This window comes from Candoia aspera, chromosome 5 (assembly GCF_035149785.1).
Source record: "Candoia aspera isolate rCanAsp1 chromosome 5, rCanAsp1.hap2, whole genome shotgun sequence".
In the NCBI taxonomy this organism is placed as follows: Eukaryota; Metazoa; Chordata; class Lepidosauria; order Squamata; family Boidae; genus Candoia; species Candoia aspera.
In genome coordinates, this window is record NC_086157.1 from 100,668,032 (window position 1) to 100,682,275 (window position 14,244).

General features: G+C 36.1%; 1 protein-coding gene across 1 annotated transcript in view; it reads right to left on the minus strand.

Moving 5' to 3' along the window:
* Window positions 1–2,520: 2,520 nt before the first annotated feature.
* DYNC2H1 (dynein cytoplasmic 2 heavy chain 1) overlaps window positions 2,521–14,244 on the minus strand; it is a 191,783-nt gene continuing 180,059 nt past the window's right edge. The window contains exons 86-89 of the mRNA XM_063305843.1: window positions 12,914–13,023; window positions 9,933–10,014; window positions 6,977–7,093; window positions 2,521–3,495 (exon numbers count right to left, since the gene is read on the minus strand). Coding sequence (XP_063161913.1) covers window positions 3,337–3,495; window positions 6,977–7,093; window positions 9,933–10,014; window positions 12,914–13,023 — 468 coding nt within the window. The 3' untranslated portion in view covers window positions 2,521–3,336. The remainder of the gene's footprint in view (window positions 3,496–6,976; window positions 7,094–9,932; window positions 10,015–12,913; window positions 13,024–14,244) is intronic.

Below are 14,244 nucleotides of genomic sequence, written 5' to 3' on the forward strand. Positions count from 1 at the left end.
CATCTGTAAAGACACTGAAGAGGGAAACAGGCACAGAAAAACAAGGAAAGTCTTCAAAAAAAAAATCTCTGAACTCAGAAGGAGGTTTCAGCCATGAATGGTATGCTAAAGGATGCCAATGGACAAATAATAGGTAAAGGTAAAGGTTTCCCTTGACGTAAAGTCCAGTCGTATCCGACTCTAGGGGGCGGTGCCTCATCTCCGTTTCTAAGCCTTAGAGCCGGCGTTGTCATAGACACTTCTGGGTCATGTGGCCAGCATGACGACTCGGAACGCCGTTACCTTCCTGCTGAAGCGGTACCTATTGATCTACTCACATTGGCATGTTTTCGAACTGCTAGGTGAGCAGGAGCTGGGATTAGCAACGGGAGGTCACCCCGCCGCGCGGTTTAGAACCGCCGACCTTCCGATTGACAGCTCAGCGATTTAACCCGCAGCGCCACCGCGTCCCTATGGACAAATAATTGATTCAAAAAGATTAAACAAAGATGGAAGGAGTATACTGAAATTCTGTACAATAGAGATGTCAATATCCAAAGATACAGCAATTTTTCAGACAAGAGCATAATAGGAAAGAATCCCATAATCTCAAGTAGAATTCTTTTTATTATGATGAATACGTGAATTAAAATTCCTTTTTTAAAGTACATATTTTCCACATGCTGTTGATTTACGTATCTGTATTCTTTGGTGTTTTAAAATTTATGTGTGTGTACTATTATGGGATGGCAAAATTATCTTTAATTATCATTTCTAAAAAATTACAATTGCAGAATACAATCAGTAAAGTCCCAATAATATATACACACACACATACACACACACTGTAGGATTTTTCATTTAAAATTCTGCAAGACAAATTGGGACTCTTATATAGGTTTCCTTTAGTGCGGAGGTGGGGACACAGCAACCATGAAAATGGGGCTACAATTCTTCATTTTTTCTTGAGCTGTGGGTTTTGCTTCTAAATGCTATTGGTCCTTCTGAGGCTTTGATGACACTGTGTTTCCAATCTCAACACAGTGTAACTATGCTGTCAGTTTTTGGCAGTGTCAGAGGGAGCTCTGGAGGACACAAAATGCTTTTCCATACTTAAGGTACTTTCAGTGAAGTCAGAACTGCTGCTGTCATTAAAACCACTTTTAGAAATTGCTAAACAGCTTCAAATCAATTCTATATAACATCTAGAAAAGTACAGTTCTCGGAATGACTAACTTTATTGGCCAAAGTGCCATTCCAAAATGCTTTGTTAATAAGCTTCAATGTATTTTGTGTGTGTGAGTTGTGTGTGTCCAAATATTTTAATTCAAAGAACTCAGAAACATTTAACTTTTTAAAATAATACACTGTAACATTATACCAAAGTAACCATATTCTGCTTGAACCATATGTATTCCATCTTAGAAACTGTGCAGATTTTGAAATTTTGATCAGAGTAGTTTTGTCTGATTAGACATGTAGGTACAAATTATGACATATAGACTGCATTATTTTTCAAAGGATCTTTCTTTCCCTTATGGTTGCAGACTGATGTGTAACAATCCATCTAGAGTATATTTGTTTCTTTATAGAAGCTAGGTCTTCACATAATGGGGAGCCTGTTGCTCTCCAGATTTTGCTGTATTATGATTCCCAGGTACTCTAGGTAGGAAGTGTTAGGAATTTTGTTTCAGAGACATTTGGAGAGTCACAGGCCTCTCCACCCTTGTTTTAGGGTATTGTTGGTTTTGTTTACATATGGTTTTTGGTTTCATCGTTTTTTATTCCACGCTCCTGCAATTCCAAGTGCAAAAGTCCATAGGTTTATTCGATTATATATAATTGATTATAAAGCAAATCTGTATGTGACCAGGAGAACTCATCTTCTGTATATTCTGTGAAAGCAGATGTATTTTACCATGTTTCAGACCACTTGCATTAGACCACTTGGGATATGTGTAGATTTAGAACTGTGTCAAGAAGAGGCAGCCATTTTAGTCCTTTTCGTCAGAAATAACAAAGACTCTTATACTGCAGCACTTTAAAGATCAACACATTTATTGTGTAACTAAGATTAGCTCTCCCAGTTGCACTGCTACATGCCGCATTTTAGATCACTTCTGTTGGATCACTGCATTGCACATGTGTGTTTGTGTGTGTGAACTGCACTACAAAAAATGTAGTTTTTGGCACAGGAAAAGCAGCATGCTGCTATGGTAGTCTCATAATATTATGTTGGCTCCAAACTGCTGCTTTTCATCCAATGCTTATTTCCACAATTTGGAAGGCAGTTACGATTAGACACTGTAACCAGTTACAGATCATTCATTCCTGCCCTGATTCCCAAGTGAGGCACACAAATATTGCCATGTAAAAGAAATAGAGATACTTATTTTAATATGTAACTTATTATTATCATTATTTTTGTCACCTACATATTTAAACTTTTCTTGGAATTCAGTATAAGCCAGCTATCGTTCTTTAATCTCTCATTATGGTGCTCTTATGCAGGAGACCAGTTACATTTTTGATACACAGCTTATTCACAAATAACACACAGGCAAAATGACTTTGGAAAAACGAAAGATTATTTAATGAGAGCAATGAAAATAATTATATATCCAAATCCAAATCCAAATCCATAAATATATTTCAGTATAATTTGCTTTTAGTTTGTAACTAAGAACATTAAATAACAGGAACTTCTCTTTCCAATTCTAAAAATTATTATGCCCTTTAAAAGTATAACACGAAGCAGAATTGAAATTTGGAAGTTGGGAAAAAAATGAAGAGGTCATCAAAAAAACAACAATAAAATGAAAAAAATACAACACAGTAACAGCTGAAATAAAGATTATAGAAACATGTACCTAGAAATGTGAAGTGCTACGATCTTCAGATTTTATACAGATGTCTGGATAATGTTTACATTATATATATACAGGACAGATAATAAATTAACGAAGTTGATGGGAGGACTCTACCATACTAGTGCTATGCAATATCTATTCATTTTAATAGTGAATGCACGTACAAAATGAGTGGAGATTGCACAGTACAAGAATTTAATGGATTGCGTGTGGTGGGAATAATTCACTGAAAAATTCAAAGCTCTACTGAAAAAAAGAACCCAGGTAACTGTAAGTTTTCAGCTAGTTTTCTCAGCTTGTCTACTGAAAATCAATTGAGTGTTAATTAATCTTTCAGTTCTGCTGTAAATCCACAGTGTACTATTTATGAAGTACTGTTCCTTATAAAGTCTAAGATTTCTCACATTTTAGTTTAAAATCATCACTGAAAACATGAACTCTTTTTAGACAACAGTAATCAAACCTGAAGGCTAGCAGTAGCTTCTTCTTACTGATTTTTCAGAAATAAAGCAGCTCCACATTGGATCCATTGATCTTGATTCCCTCCACATGGGACATCAATATTTGTTACCACACAATCCCTTTCAGCACTGGTATAAACAGGCAAAGAGATGCATTCTTCAGGGGAATAGGGCCCATAAACATTCTGTCAAGAAAGAATCAACCGTTTGAATTAGAAGACATGGCTGCAATTATTCTCACACACATACACAAATATACATATATAGAGCTTCCAGCCACTCTTCCTAATTCCATGGAATTTACTTCTGAGAAATTATAATAGGATTGCCCTGCATGGTCCTAACGAGGTAGGGCTAGAAATTAGTTGTGATCACTTCCATTCTGTATAACTAGGCTTAGTAGTTACAACACATTCCCTGAAATAACATACAACTGTTGTCTATAATCTCATGTCAGGTTTCTAAAATGAACTTGGGGTGGGGGTGGGGAATATTCCTGAAACTGCAGCTGGTGCAGAACTGTGGACTAAACTACCTGATACTCATTGCACTGAAGAAACAGCATGGCTGCCTATTAGCTACTAAGCAAGCATCAACATTTTGTTTCTATCATATAAGGCCCAAAATAACTTCAGACCACAATACTTGGCAAATTCCCTTTCCTCATGCAGATTAGGATTAAGATAATCAAAGGATATCCTGCTGCTTGTACTATGACTTATAGAATGCTATCTTGAAATTGCTTGCAGGCAAGGCTTTCCTATTGCCACACCCACTCTCAAAATATCTCTACTGTCATGCTCTCCCTCAAAGTATCTGGTTGGTGCCAACCATGAAATGCTTTAGGACCTGCTGAAGACTGATCTCTTTAATGAACCTTTCCTGTGTCAGTGTCATGTATGAAGTTTTTCTTCTTCTATCCCTTTTTAATATAGGTGGGGGGGGGGACCAAAAGTCTGGCCCCATAGGCCAATCACAATATGCTTTATTAATTTTATTAGTATTTTTTCAGAGAAAACGTTATTGTACTTAGGAGTGATCAAAAATCATGCATCACATGAGTAAGGAGATAATTAGAAGAGAATGGCAACCAATTAAAAAAATTAATGTAATTTATGTAATAAACTGTTTATGGGGCCTGACTTTTGGTACACTCTGTATACATTTTCATATCAAGTCTTTTTAATAATATCATAATTTTATTTTCTTACACTGTAATAAACTTTGCTTCATCTGAGTTGTGTGTTATGAACTCCACTTAAAACCCCATGTTTTTGCACACAACTGTAGCACAAATATTTAAAAAATACCACTCCATCTAGGATTCAATTCACATAGGACTGAGAAATTTAATGATGAGAACTATCTCATTAATCCCAGAAGACTGAAACCTGTAAAATTAGGATTATAGGAAACTTGCACACAAAGCTCAGTTTTCATAGGTAGCACTAAGATTGCTGAATGGTAGTCTAATAGTATTTTTTTGTCACTTTGACACCTTGGCAACAGTAGCTATGTTTGTTCTGAAGGTTGATGTGAGAAGAAGTATGTGAATATTTTACAGAACCGGATCAGGAAAAAGCAACTTTTATGCTGCTGTTGTGTATAATAAATGATTTCCGTTGTATGGACAATTGCTAAATTAACTGCATGGAATTCTTCATACATTTTTCAAGTGTTTTGCTGAAGGAGAAATGTCAATATATGTTTATATGTACGTAGTAATATATGCCTAACTGTAAATGTGCAATGTAGAGACAGTATTACAATAAACAGATTGTACCTTTGTGTATAATGTGCTGACAGCTATTCTCTGCATAATATTGGTCTTAAGTTGCTCCTATTCGTGTTATTGTTTCTGCACCCCCACAGAAGGAGATTAATACGTGTGAAATGAAGTTGCTTCATGAGCTACATGCAACCCATCTTGTGATTCTAAAGCCACCTTATAGGAAAGACTTAACACGTTCACTATCAGTAATAAATGAGCTGGGGGTAGGAGTCCATTCCAAGGACTTCAGATTCTAAGAAAAAACAGACTTATCAATTCAGGGACTTGGGCAGAGACATCTCCAAAATCGGAAAACTCCTGTTCCTGATTGGCTCTTTTTGCAGAACAGCCAATCAGGAACAGGAATTTTCTGATTTTCAAGAGAGTCTTTTTAAAAAAGGAAGAGGCTGGCTCCATTTTGCACTTGCTGTTTTTCTCTGTTTCTGTTGGAGCTCTTTGTCAGGGCTGGTGAAAGCCAGATTAGAAAACAAGCCTTAACCCCCAGAAACCTGGGTTCGATAGCAAGGGACCAATGGAGCTAGATGTGGTATAGACTCAATTTCCTTTTATGACTATGAAATTATGTGTTGCTGTGGGAAAGGAATGCAAGTAGACGTAAATACTGCATCAAGAGACAGTGAGTGAGTCAGCTGACAGCTTATCCCATAAACAGCAACTTAGTTTAGGTGGCCAGAAATCTGAAAAAAGCATTTTAAATAAATCAATATTCATTATTGTACTGCTCTCTTTCTTTTTTCCAGTTTCAGCTTTTTCCCTTTTTTTGTTATTTATTTCTTCTTAGTTCCCTTTTAAGAGTAAAAATAAAACAAAAAACTCTTTCAAAGAGACTTGAACTCCATATAAATAAGGGAGGGAAATTCCTCCTACACGTTTCCAGGATTTTGTAGTTACCCCAGATATGCATTAAGGATACCTTCCTGAAACCTGTGTAGTTCTTGCTTCCTTGATCTTGCCCAGATATGTGGGATTGACCCGTGTGAGATTTTGTTCTATGTGTTTGTGTGACAGAATTGACCAAGATCAATCTTTTCAGAAGCAATTATTCATCCTTTCTTTTTTTCTTTCCCTTTTTGTCCCTTTCAACTACAGTAGCATTGCTGAGCCAGCTGTTCCCAACAGTTTCAGGGAGGGTACAGATTTATGAGGGGAGGGTTCAAAGATCACCCTCATGGAAGCCAGTGGGGCCCAATCCACCTTATCCGATGTGCATGTGCACTCATGCCCTGTTAGTAGCAGACAGAAAAAATAATCTGCTTTGGATTGCTTCTAAGGGCCTCTTCAGATGCATGGTTCAAAGTTGAAATGTGGATTATTTGTACATGAAGTTATTCTGAGAAAGGCTATTTGCAACCCACACAGCAGCAGGGATATCATTAACATTACCAGGACTTTGTCAGAATGATCTGGAAATGCATAAATCTATTTCAGGCTAGTCCTGCAGCTGCAAATCTACCAGAAAAGGTAATATGATAATTTGAATATGAGGAAAACATTTACACAAAGTACTTTAACACTGCCTATGTTCTTGAAAGCCTTGCGTTGGCTAAATCAGTTGATTAGTTGATTATAAATTGGGCTTAAATCATTTATCTAGATTTATTTGAAGAAAATATGAACATTTCATATACCTCTTTTATAGGTCCACTAATTCACCTGTATTGTTCCAATTGTAACCCATTTTTTTTCCTTCAAAAATTTAGCTTTCTGAGAAATGGACAATTCACTTATAAAACTATAAGGAGTGAAGCCATTAAACTGCAAGGAACTTGATCTTTTCAAAAAAAGAGGAAGAAGAAAGTATCAGGCATCTACTGAAAACCTACTATTGAAAAGGAATGTAGTTACAAGGCTTAGAGCCCTTAACAACGAAATACCTGAGGAATCCAGGCCATATAACAAGCCAGAACAGTCGAAACACTGGGTGAGTCGTGTCGGTTTTCAGAAAGCCGATTCCCATCAAAACTACAGCCTTCCAGTTGAAGGCCACTGATCTGTCATGGAAACACAAAATATTCAACTATGTATTGCAGGCTGAAATGTGAGCAGTGACTGTATTGTATTTTAACGTATGTTAAAATCCATTTCTCTGAATGGTTCCTGTAAATAACAATATCTACACAAGGTATTATAGAAGAAGCAAGGAGACTGTTGTTTGAAAACTATGCTTTTAAACACATTTCCTATAGTTTGCAATTGCATTCTTTATTATGGTAGAGAAAAGTACTATTTACGTCAGTACTTAAGTCAGCAGCAGCTGCCAAGTCATTAGAGTCACAGAACAGAGCAGTAAGATTCACATAAACATTTATTAACAACGCCTGAGAAAGAGAAGAAATAAATCCCAGAACGGAGATAGAGAAGTCTGACATTAGCTTTCAAAGAATAGTTTGTGTAGGTCAATGAAGTTTTTCCTTCTCTGTTTTTTTGTCGAAGGCAAGCACAAAGAGGCTAAATAAAGGGATTTTTAACTCCATGAAAAAGCAAAGCCTTTCAAGAAACACTGCCCATTTTATTTCTTCTGCTGGGATAATAGTACAATGAGAAGCATATTTTGAAACCTTGATTTTAGTAACTAATCTCAACAGCAATACATCTCAAAGCAAATTGCTTTATTTCTAGTTTTAGTGAAAATGCAGCTCTGCCAGATTTAATGATACCATTGATTACAGCATCTGTGCTTATCCCAAACACATATTCTGACTGTCAGCAGTTTAATTTTGTTCTCCCAATCTTAGGGGCAAATTCATTGCTATTTTGGTTTTAACTCAAACCTGAATATGGTATTTGTCTTCTGCCTTTTGCTGGGACAAGAGACGGGCAGATTTTCCTGGGCTAATGGGAGATATCAACATGAAATAACAGAAGTAAATACAGATGCTGACCCCTGCTGCTATCTAATCAGTTGTAACATGAAACTTGCAAATCCTAGACTGACTGTATGCACAGGCAGGTGGACATCAAAAGAAGGAAGGAAGAATACACCCTATAATTTAATTACTATCTAGCAGTTTGTTCCCAAAGTTTAGACAGTACTTGATTACTGAATATCACCATGGTACTATAGTGATACTATAATATTGCTATATTGTAAGTAGGAATGCAGCTGTTATTAAATAATTTAAATCATGTATATAAGATTTCATATTATTTCAAACAAATATGTGATATATTATAGAGAAACTCTAGGCCCTCATATGTTCCAACTGTAAGCTGTGCTTTTTCTTAGGATGCACAGATCCAAGTTTTAAATATTATGTGTATTTAAATCCACAATTAAACATTGTTTCCAAGCAAAATATTTTATGAAAGCTTGACAAAATTGAGTATCCAGATTCTATTTCTTTCTACTTGGTCCCTAAACCCTGAATTCATAATACTTTCAAAATATTCTTCAAAGTATTTCTTCCTCAATTTCCAAATGGTTTAAGATATCACAGGAGCCATGAGTTTATGTTAATAAATCAGTCAGTGCATTTCCACATGGAGATTGTCAGGTAACAGTTTCTGTACAAGCAATTCTAAATGTCATTAAACAAGATTTAATTATATACAAATTGATTCTGAATCAAAAATTCATCACTGCCATTTCAGGAAAAAAATGTTCTCATAATCAGGTCTTGAGGCTATTGGTTGAATTAATCAATCATTTCAAGGATGGTAACATCTCTGGGCCAAGTTGTAAACTTGGTTCAGTGTGCCTACTTTAATATGCACATGCATTTTAAATTTTCTTCCAGAAATGACAGTGGCCCTTCAGAGGTCAAATAGTAATGTTACATTTGAAATCTAAATGACTGAAATGTTAATTTCTATATTTTCACCAACCTTTCACAAGCTTCTTTTGGTAGCTAAGTTCAATCTTCAATTGAAATAAATTTCTTTTTCTTCAGTGGCTGGTTTATTTTTATGAATTTGATTCTTCTAACATCTTTCTGCTAATGTATGAAGTAATATTCTTTGTGAACACTGCTAGTGTCATGAGTACGGATGGTGAGCAGGAGGGGACCCCTATCTAGGCGGGAAAACGCATGCGTAGTTTAGAGGCTTTGAACTGTCCTTCAAAGAAACTCAGAGCGGACCTGCCTTGAGTTCTGGGGGTTTATCTGTATGGGTTTTCTCACGCGCCTTCAGTTTGGTAGGATTCTTCTGTCTACTAGAGCAGTTATTAAACACTAGAGACTATCTCCTTGTCTCAGTGTGGTTCTTTGCTTAAGTCAGGACAACTAGCTACGAATGGACAAATCTATCAATTCAACTTTCAAGTTTGTAGCATCCTATTTCCATATCAGTTTGCAATTAAAACCTTTTGTCCAAATATGTACATATTCTTGTGCATGTTTTTTCTAATATATACAACTTTTCTTAATATATGTCCAGGGCCCACATATTTTTGCCTGCAGTTGTAACTGAAGAACTGATTTACAAAATTTAGGCCAAATATATTTTGATCTCTTTGTTCATTGTTTTCAGCAGGACAAATCAGATAGTTATACAATAAAGTGCAAATTTCATCAATTTCTCCAGCCAGAGATAAAGATGTTTGTGATATTTTACAGAGGATTCCTTCACTAAACCTTTGGCCATTTGTCTTCAAAAGGTATACAGGAGAACTTTATTCTTGGGGGTTCTTGATTCTCAGGGAAGAGAAGGAGTAGGGTGGGATAGAATAGGAAAGAACAGGATAATATTCTGTTAGATTCTCTTTGAGGTTGCAATGGGGTGAGCTATGCATTCAGTGAAACAAAATAATAAATATTTGACTATCTTTTCTCTTAGAGATCCATGAGCTCATAGATGGTTCAGTAAGTATAATTTCAATTGGATGAGTACCTGCACTTGGAGCTTTGCTTCTCTTATTTGACCTTTCCAGGATGCTGTAAATTTTAGACTATCCACAGAACAGCTCATCACTCTGGAACAGAAAAGTAAAATGAAAATATCAATAGTTTATCTCACTTGAAATCTTCATACATCATAAAACTAGACACTTCTGCTGATTAAGTGAATCAGATTTCCTAAAACAATCATCCCCACCCCGACTGCTAAAAGAAAATGCAGCATTCCATAAAATAATGTAAAATTTGGGATAATGAAAATAAGATGCAGCATTGTCTTCAATAATATTATTTTATTCTAAGTAAGAATGTGACACTGTTTTCTGAATAAGTAGAAGTTATTTTCTAGAGTAAGTAGAAGTTGTTTCCTAGAGTGTCCTTTTCCTAGAGTGTCCTTTTCCTAGAGTGTTGCTCTTACATTCCCCTAAGAGTGTTTCTTATATTTGGTATCACCTAAATCATTCCCTTAATGATTCTCTGGATGCTATTCTCAGTTCTTTTATTTTTGCTCTGATTAGAAATCAGGATTTTTTAACATTTTCTAGCAGAGAAATTGGAAACCTGATTTATGTTGCATCATAGCAACTGTTGCTTTGGAAACAGTGGCCACAGGCACTAAAGTCTCCACAGGTAGTCCTCAACTTACGACCATTTGTTTAATGACAGTCCGAAGTTATGACGGCCTTGGAATGGGTGCTTTACAGCCTGTAAAAGTACTTCTGAGCATTGCAAAACATTACCCCCACCCCGCTACATGATCGCATTTTGGGCACTTGGCAACTGGCTCGCATTTACGACCAGCTGCAGTGTCCTACAGTCATATGATCGCATTCTGCGTCATTTTTTGCCATTTTCCAGCAAAAAAAAATGCTCATTGGGGAAGTTGGATTCATGTGGAGTCCTTGGTGCTCTCTGAGCCTGGTTGTTTTCTTGCAGATGTTTCATTGCCAGACTAGGCGACATCTGCAGCACAAAGAGTGGGCCTTGCTCTCAGTTTATATACCGTGGCTTGCCCTGCTTGTGTTGGTAGGGGTGTTGTTCTCTCCTGTTGTTCTCTGATTGGGCTGTTGTTTGCTGTGTGGTTGGTTGACTGAGTTAATAGTCCCTTGATTAGGGTGTATTGTGCTGTTTGATGGTTCATCTGGTGTTAATCCTAGTGTTGATTTTTGCATATCTGGGTGTTGATTGCTGGCAAGGAGGTGTTCTGGTCTTTTGGCTTTTCTATTGTCTCTTTTGAATGGTATGTAAATGTTGTTTACCTCTATGTGTCTGTTGATGGCTCCTTTGTCTGAGTGCCAGGCTTCCAGGAATTCTCTGGCGTTTTTGGATTTGACTTGGTTTAGGATGCTCACAGTTTCCCAGTTGAAACTATGGTTGAGTCTGTCCATGTGTTGTGAGATTAAGGAGTTCTCATCATGTCTTCTGACTGCTAGTTGGTATTCGTGGATGCGATCTGCTGGTCTTCTGCCTGTCTGTCCTACATAGTGGCTGTTACAGTCTTTGCACTGTATGTTGTAAATAACACGTTTTTTCTTCTTGGGCTATTGTGTCTTTTGGGTTGCTTAACATGTTTTGAAGAGTTTTAGTTGGTAAGTTGGATTCACTTACCAACCCGTGCTTTCTTTAACATCTGCTGTAAAAAGGTCATAAAATCAGGACCAGTCACGTGGTGACTCGACTTACGACTGCAACAACTTACAATGGAAATTCCCGTCTCAATTGTGGTCGTAAGTCAAGGACTACCTGTACAAGTTTGCATTTTAATTTATTAATGTTAAATAATAATTTGCTCTTCAATGGCCAGGAACTACTTGCATGTCTGAAACAATCCTAAACATTTTCGATTACTCAGTGTTATCCTATGAAATTTAATGTCTTTTCCATATAAATTTTATCATCTGCCTTTGCAACTGTCTCTATTTCAGTGTTTGCTTTTACAATGCTGTGGTCAATACCCAATATATCAGTACTAGATTGGTGTTCTAACTCCAAATAGGCTGCTCTTTCCACAATATTTCTCCACTTTAAATCACTTTCTTCCAAAAAAGCAATTTTTAAATCAAAGAAAACAGTACCTGCTACACATTTAAAAGCTAAATATCTGTACAACTTTCTTTATTACATTAGATAAATACAGTAAGTCCTTGTTTTTTCTTCAATATTCATTATCATGGAACCCACATTTTTTTAATACAGTAATGCTCACGTCAATAATGATGGAACTCTTACTGGTAAAGTTTTGCATTTTTTCCCTAATAGTTTTTTCCACTAACCATTACAATAAAGGATTCTCCTTGAACACAATACTTTGTGACACTAAATGTACTTCTAGAAAGACCACCATGTTATTGGGAATGAATGTTGAGCTGGAGACCTGCACAACGTCTTTCCTAACATGTAAAATACAGCCTATTAGCATTTGGTTGCGGTCTAATGAAGCATGATACTCTTTCTTTCAATCTATTGTTCCCACATGCACCATACACACACACACACACACACACACACAGGCATAGTTTTTGTAATCTCAGAAAGCTAGAGAAAGATAAGACAGTGATGATAAAGCGTCATATTCTTCATCAGGTTAACTAGTTAAGTAGACCTGATTTATTTTAGGAAATCTCTACACTTTTTTTTGACTAGTCAGTGCTCAATAGATTTAAAACAGAAATTATAAAATAATATTAAGATAAACATTAATGGAATAGATTACAGCACATAGTAAAACCAAACAGCATTAGCAGCAGCAATACACATTTTTACGGAGGCAGATGAAAAGCTTTGCCACCAAAAATGTTCTTTACGAAAGGACAGAAGGCATGAGAGAGGACCAACGGGGCTTCCTACGGAAAACAATTCTGTAGTGTAGTCTTCACTTGGACACTGAAGGTGAGAAAATGAAAAAAAAAACAATAAAGCGAAGCAGCAGTATTAAGAGATTCATAAATGACATGCAACAACAACCGATTCACCTACCTTGCAGTCTCTTGCCTTAAGGCATTCAAAAATGTATCTGGATGGAAGAGTTCTGAGAGGTCAAGAGTATCCAAAAGTAAGGTCTGCTTTTCTGCTTTACTCACCCAATTCTAGAAAGATAACAGCATTGTATATTAAGAGGAAAAAAATCTAGCTAGCTTAACACATTTAGGTGCCTATCCAGCATACCCTTACATACGCATATTTTCTAATGAATTCAGTGGGAATGAATGTGGAACAACGCATAGGACTGTGGCCTTAGAGGCAAGTGACAACGTATTTCAAAACTGATTTGATAAATTACCTTGCAAGTCAAGAATGTGACAAAAATGATGAGGAGGAACATGATGCAAAGTGTTGCTAGGCTTTTATTTATTGATATGGCAACCTGCAGCTCAAAAAAAAAATTTTTTTTATACACTGGCAATCATGTGAGGGGAACAGACACCTTGTTTTATTCACACATCCCAATCTGGGAAATATCAGAAAGGAAATGTATTATACGTAAGTGCCTTCCACCTCATGTCATGATGGAATGAGATCTACATACCAGATAAATGCCAGTCAAAAACATGCCAGAATGCATGTCAACACACACAGCTTTACAGAAAGGAAACAAATGGATTTGACATATGGAACACAAGCCAATTAGTCAGAACTGTAAGTTACTGACAAATTTAAAATGGCCACCTGGGCTTGTCTGCATTGGGCATACACATAATTTCTTAGTTCGCTATAAAATATATTCAGCTGTTCTTAAATGGATACTGCTTTACTGTGTCTGCCTCTGAGTAAGTCTTACTACACACAATTGTATCATATATTCAGTTTTATAAATAATGGATCATTCTACTACATAATACACATGATACCATCTGACATAAAGCAAATAGCTCACTAAAATTTTATGTACGAAATTAAAGATAATGAGTAATCTGATTAACAAACAAAATAAACAATTGTTTATGTTGTTTTTGAGCTTAGTATAAGTTATGAAGAATGCAAAGCCAGATAACTTTCATAAATATCACACCCATATAAATATCTTCTTGTTAAGAAAACTAATATAGTTACAATAAGTCCCTCCTGATTAACTCAATATATGTAAACCGTATTATTGGATACAAAATTTGAATTTTAAAGTGACATATTTATCATAAAATGAAATCCATTTATAAATGCATCATGATGTCTCAAAGGGAAAATACTCAGTAATATAGCAAAATCTCCAATCAGCTGAAATAAAATTAATTAATAATCTAAAATCCAGCTCTATTCAAAGCACATTTCTGATAGAGAAACCTTTGGCATGGCGGGGTGGCAGTAAAATA